We start from the raw sequence: 2,081 nt of genomic DNA on the forward strand, positions 1-2,081 counted from the left end.
GGGGGGGGGGGGGGTATTGATAAGCCATATATCGTCTACACCCAAAGAAGATCACGTGCTAAGGACACAGTGACGGAAGAAGCACGTGGACAAGAGAATGTATAAATACTCTGAGTTTGTTATTGTTTTACATTTATGTTGTTTGTGTGTGTAAACAGAGTCACATGTGACATCTGTGAGTGGGAGTATTGCTCTAGCTGCGTCTAGAGACTCTTACAGTTACATTCAGTTACAATTATGATATCGATAATGAAGAATACAGTTCTCTTTCTTATCATTGTCTCCCAAGGAACTGACCTCAACCCATTTCACCAAATCCTCGTGCATCTTATAAACCTTTAAACCAACAGTTCTCTCACAACTAAATCGATTTTCACGAGGTTTCTTACAGAAACGATGAAGAATGCATAGATCTCCACAATACTCCAAGAGTCTATTTTCTTTGCATTTATTAATGTCGTCGTCGTCCTTTGGAGTTGAAGGTTTGTATTGATATATGTTGAGCTTAGATAAACTAATCCACCAAATTCCTCCTTTTAATTCTAAGGCATAGATATTTCCTCTGTGAAGTATAATATCCAAGAAATCTTCAACTTTTTTTATTGTTTATTCTTGTCCAATATCTACTTTCTTCTCCGCTCTCGCAACACCAAATCATGTTTTCGTAGTCAACTACGAAAAACAGATTGTCTAGGAAAACAACTCTACTCGAATTCACGAAAAACTTATTACATCAACAACTATAGTCGAATACGTATCATGTTTTATATTCTTGGTACAGTACTTAACGTTGTAAGATTGACGAATCTCTGAAACCCTAAACTTCAATAGGTCTAGGGTTTTGTAAGAAAGGGTTATGGTCTGGTCAGACAGAGGAGACAAGTGTCTGTTCTTACTCAATTCAGAGATTTGTCTGTTTTTGATCAGCCATCCTTTGTTAGGACACAAAGAAGGGAGAGTTACACGGAAGAAAGTAGTGAGAAAGACTGTCTTTCTCCTCTTGAAAATAGGAAGATTACGTTGAAAGTGGTTCCGGACACGCTTCTTAGCCGCAACCGTGGAACGCCAAGGTTTACAGATGCTACAGATACGGAGGAGGTCAATGTTGGAAGATAAACGATCGACTACCAAATCAACTAGATCTACAGGTAAATCAGACCACCCAATTATACCCATCTCGCCATCTCGATCAATATCTCTGTGTTTGTTACAGAAAGAGTTAAGAGAGCCTCAGATTTAAAGAAACTGATGTATATAAGGAGATATGGCATAATCCACAATTAGTTTAGGATTGACAAAACTAATAATGGAAATACAAAAGAGAGAGTCTACGGTGAAATTTCCTTTTTGTTCCAATCGAAATATATTTCCCTTATTTTCTTTCTGGTAGGAATATTTCCAATTTTATTGTTCAACGTAACTTAAATCCCAAGATATTTCAGAAAACTCCTTAATACAATTTAGATAAAATTACCTAGAATGATCCATAAAACAGTGAAATAACTAGAATAACCCAGTTATTTCAAAGAAAATTTGTTAATATTTTTTTATGGATCCAATAAAACAGTGAAATAGATTATTTCAACCATTTTATGCAAGATATTAACAAATTGTCATTTTTTTTAAATAGAAAATTAGTTTAAAGAAAATACTTTCAATTTTTTTTTTAATTCACAACGTTTTTTTGGCAAAAAAAATAGATTAGAAGTCGAAATTTTGAAAAAAAAAACATGGATAAAATGTCTTGTAAAATTTATTCTAATTGTTTTTTGGTTGACAAACAAAAATATCTATAATACTGACATTTCATCAAACACGTTTCATCAAACACCTTTCATGCATACATTTTTGTAACACATTTTTTTTTGTCAACCAAACAATAATTAGAATATAATCTACAATAAAATATGTTAAAATGTGTATAAAATGGATAAAATTTACAATATGGATCAAATGTGTTATAAAGTGTAGTAACTAATAAAAAGTCTATAATAACTAATCTTGCACAATAAATCTGCAATGCAAAATAAATCTGTGGGACAAAGAAAATATGTGGTGTCTGGGAAACAAATCTGTAAGAT

At 32.8% G+C, this 2,081-nt stretch overlaps 1 protein-coding gene across 1 annotated transcript in view; it reads right to left on the reverse strand.

Moving 5' to 3' along the window:
- LOC104759778 (probable F-box protein At1g44080) overlaps positions 1-1,176 on the reverse strand; it is a 6,787-nt gene extending 5,611 nt beyond the window's left edge. The window contains 4 exon segments of the mRNA XM_010482665.1: positions 261-591; positions 593-724; positions 785-816; positions 819-1,176. Of these exon segments, the coding sequence (XP_010480967.1) occupies positions 261-591; positions 593-724; positions 785-816; positions 819-1,176 (853 nt within the window).

The sequence above is a fragment of the Camelina sativa genome, chromosome 17, assembly GCF_000633955.1.
Source record: "Camelina sativa cultivar DH55 chromosome 17, Cs, whole genome shotgun sequence".
NCBI classification, from domain to species: domain Eukaryota; kingdom Viridiplantae; phylum Streptophyta; class Magnoliopsida; order Brassicales; family Brassicaceae; genus Camelina; species Camelina sativa.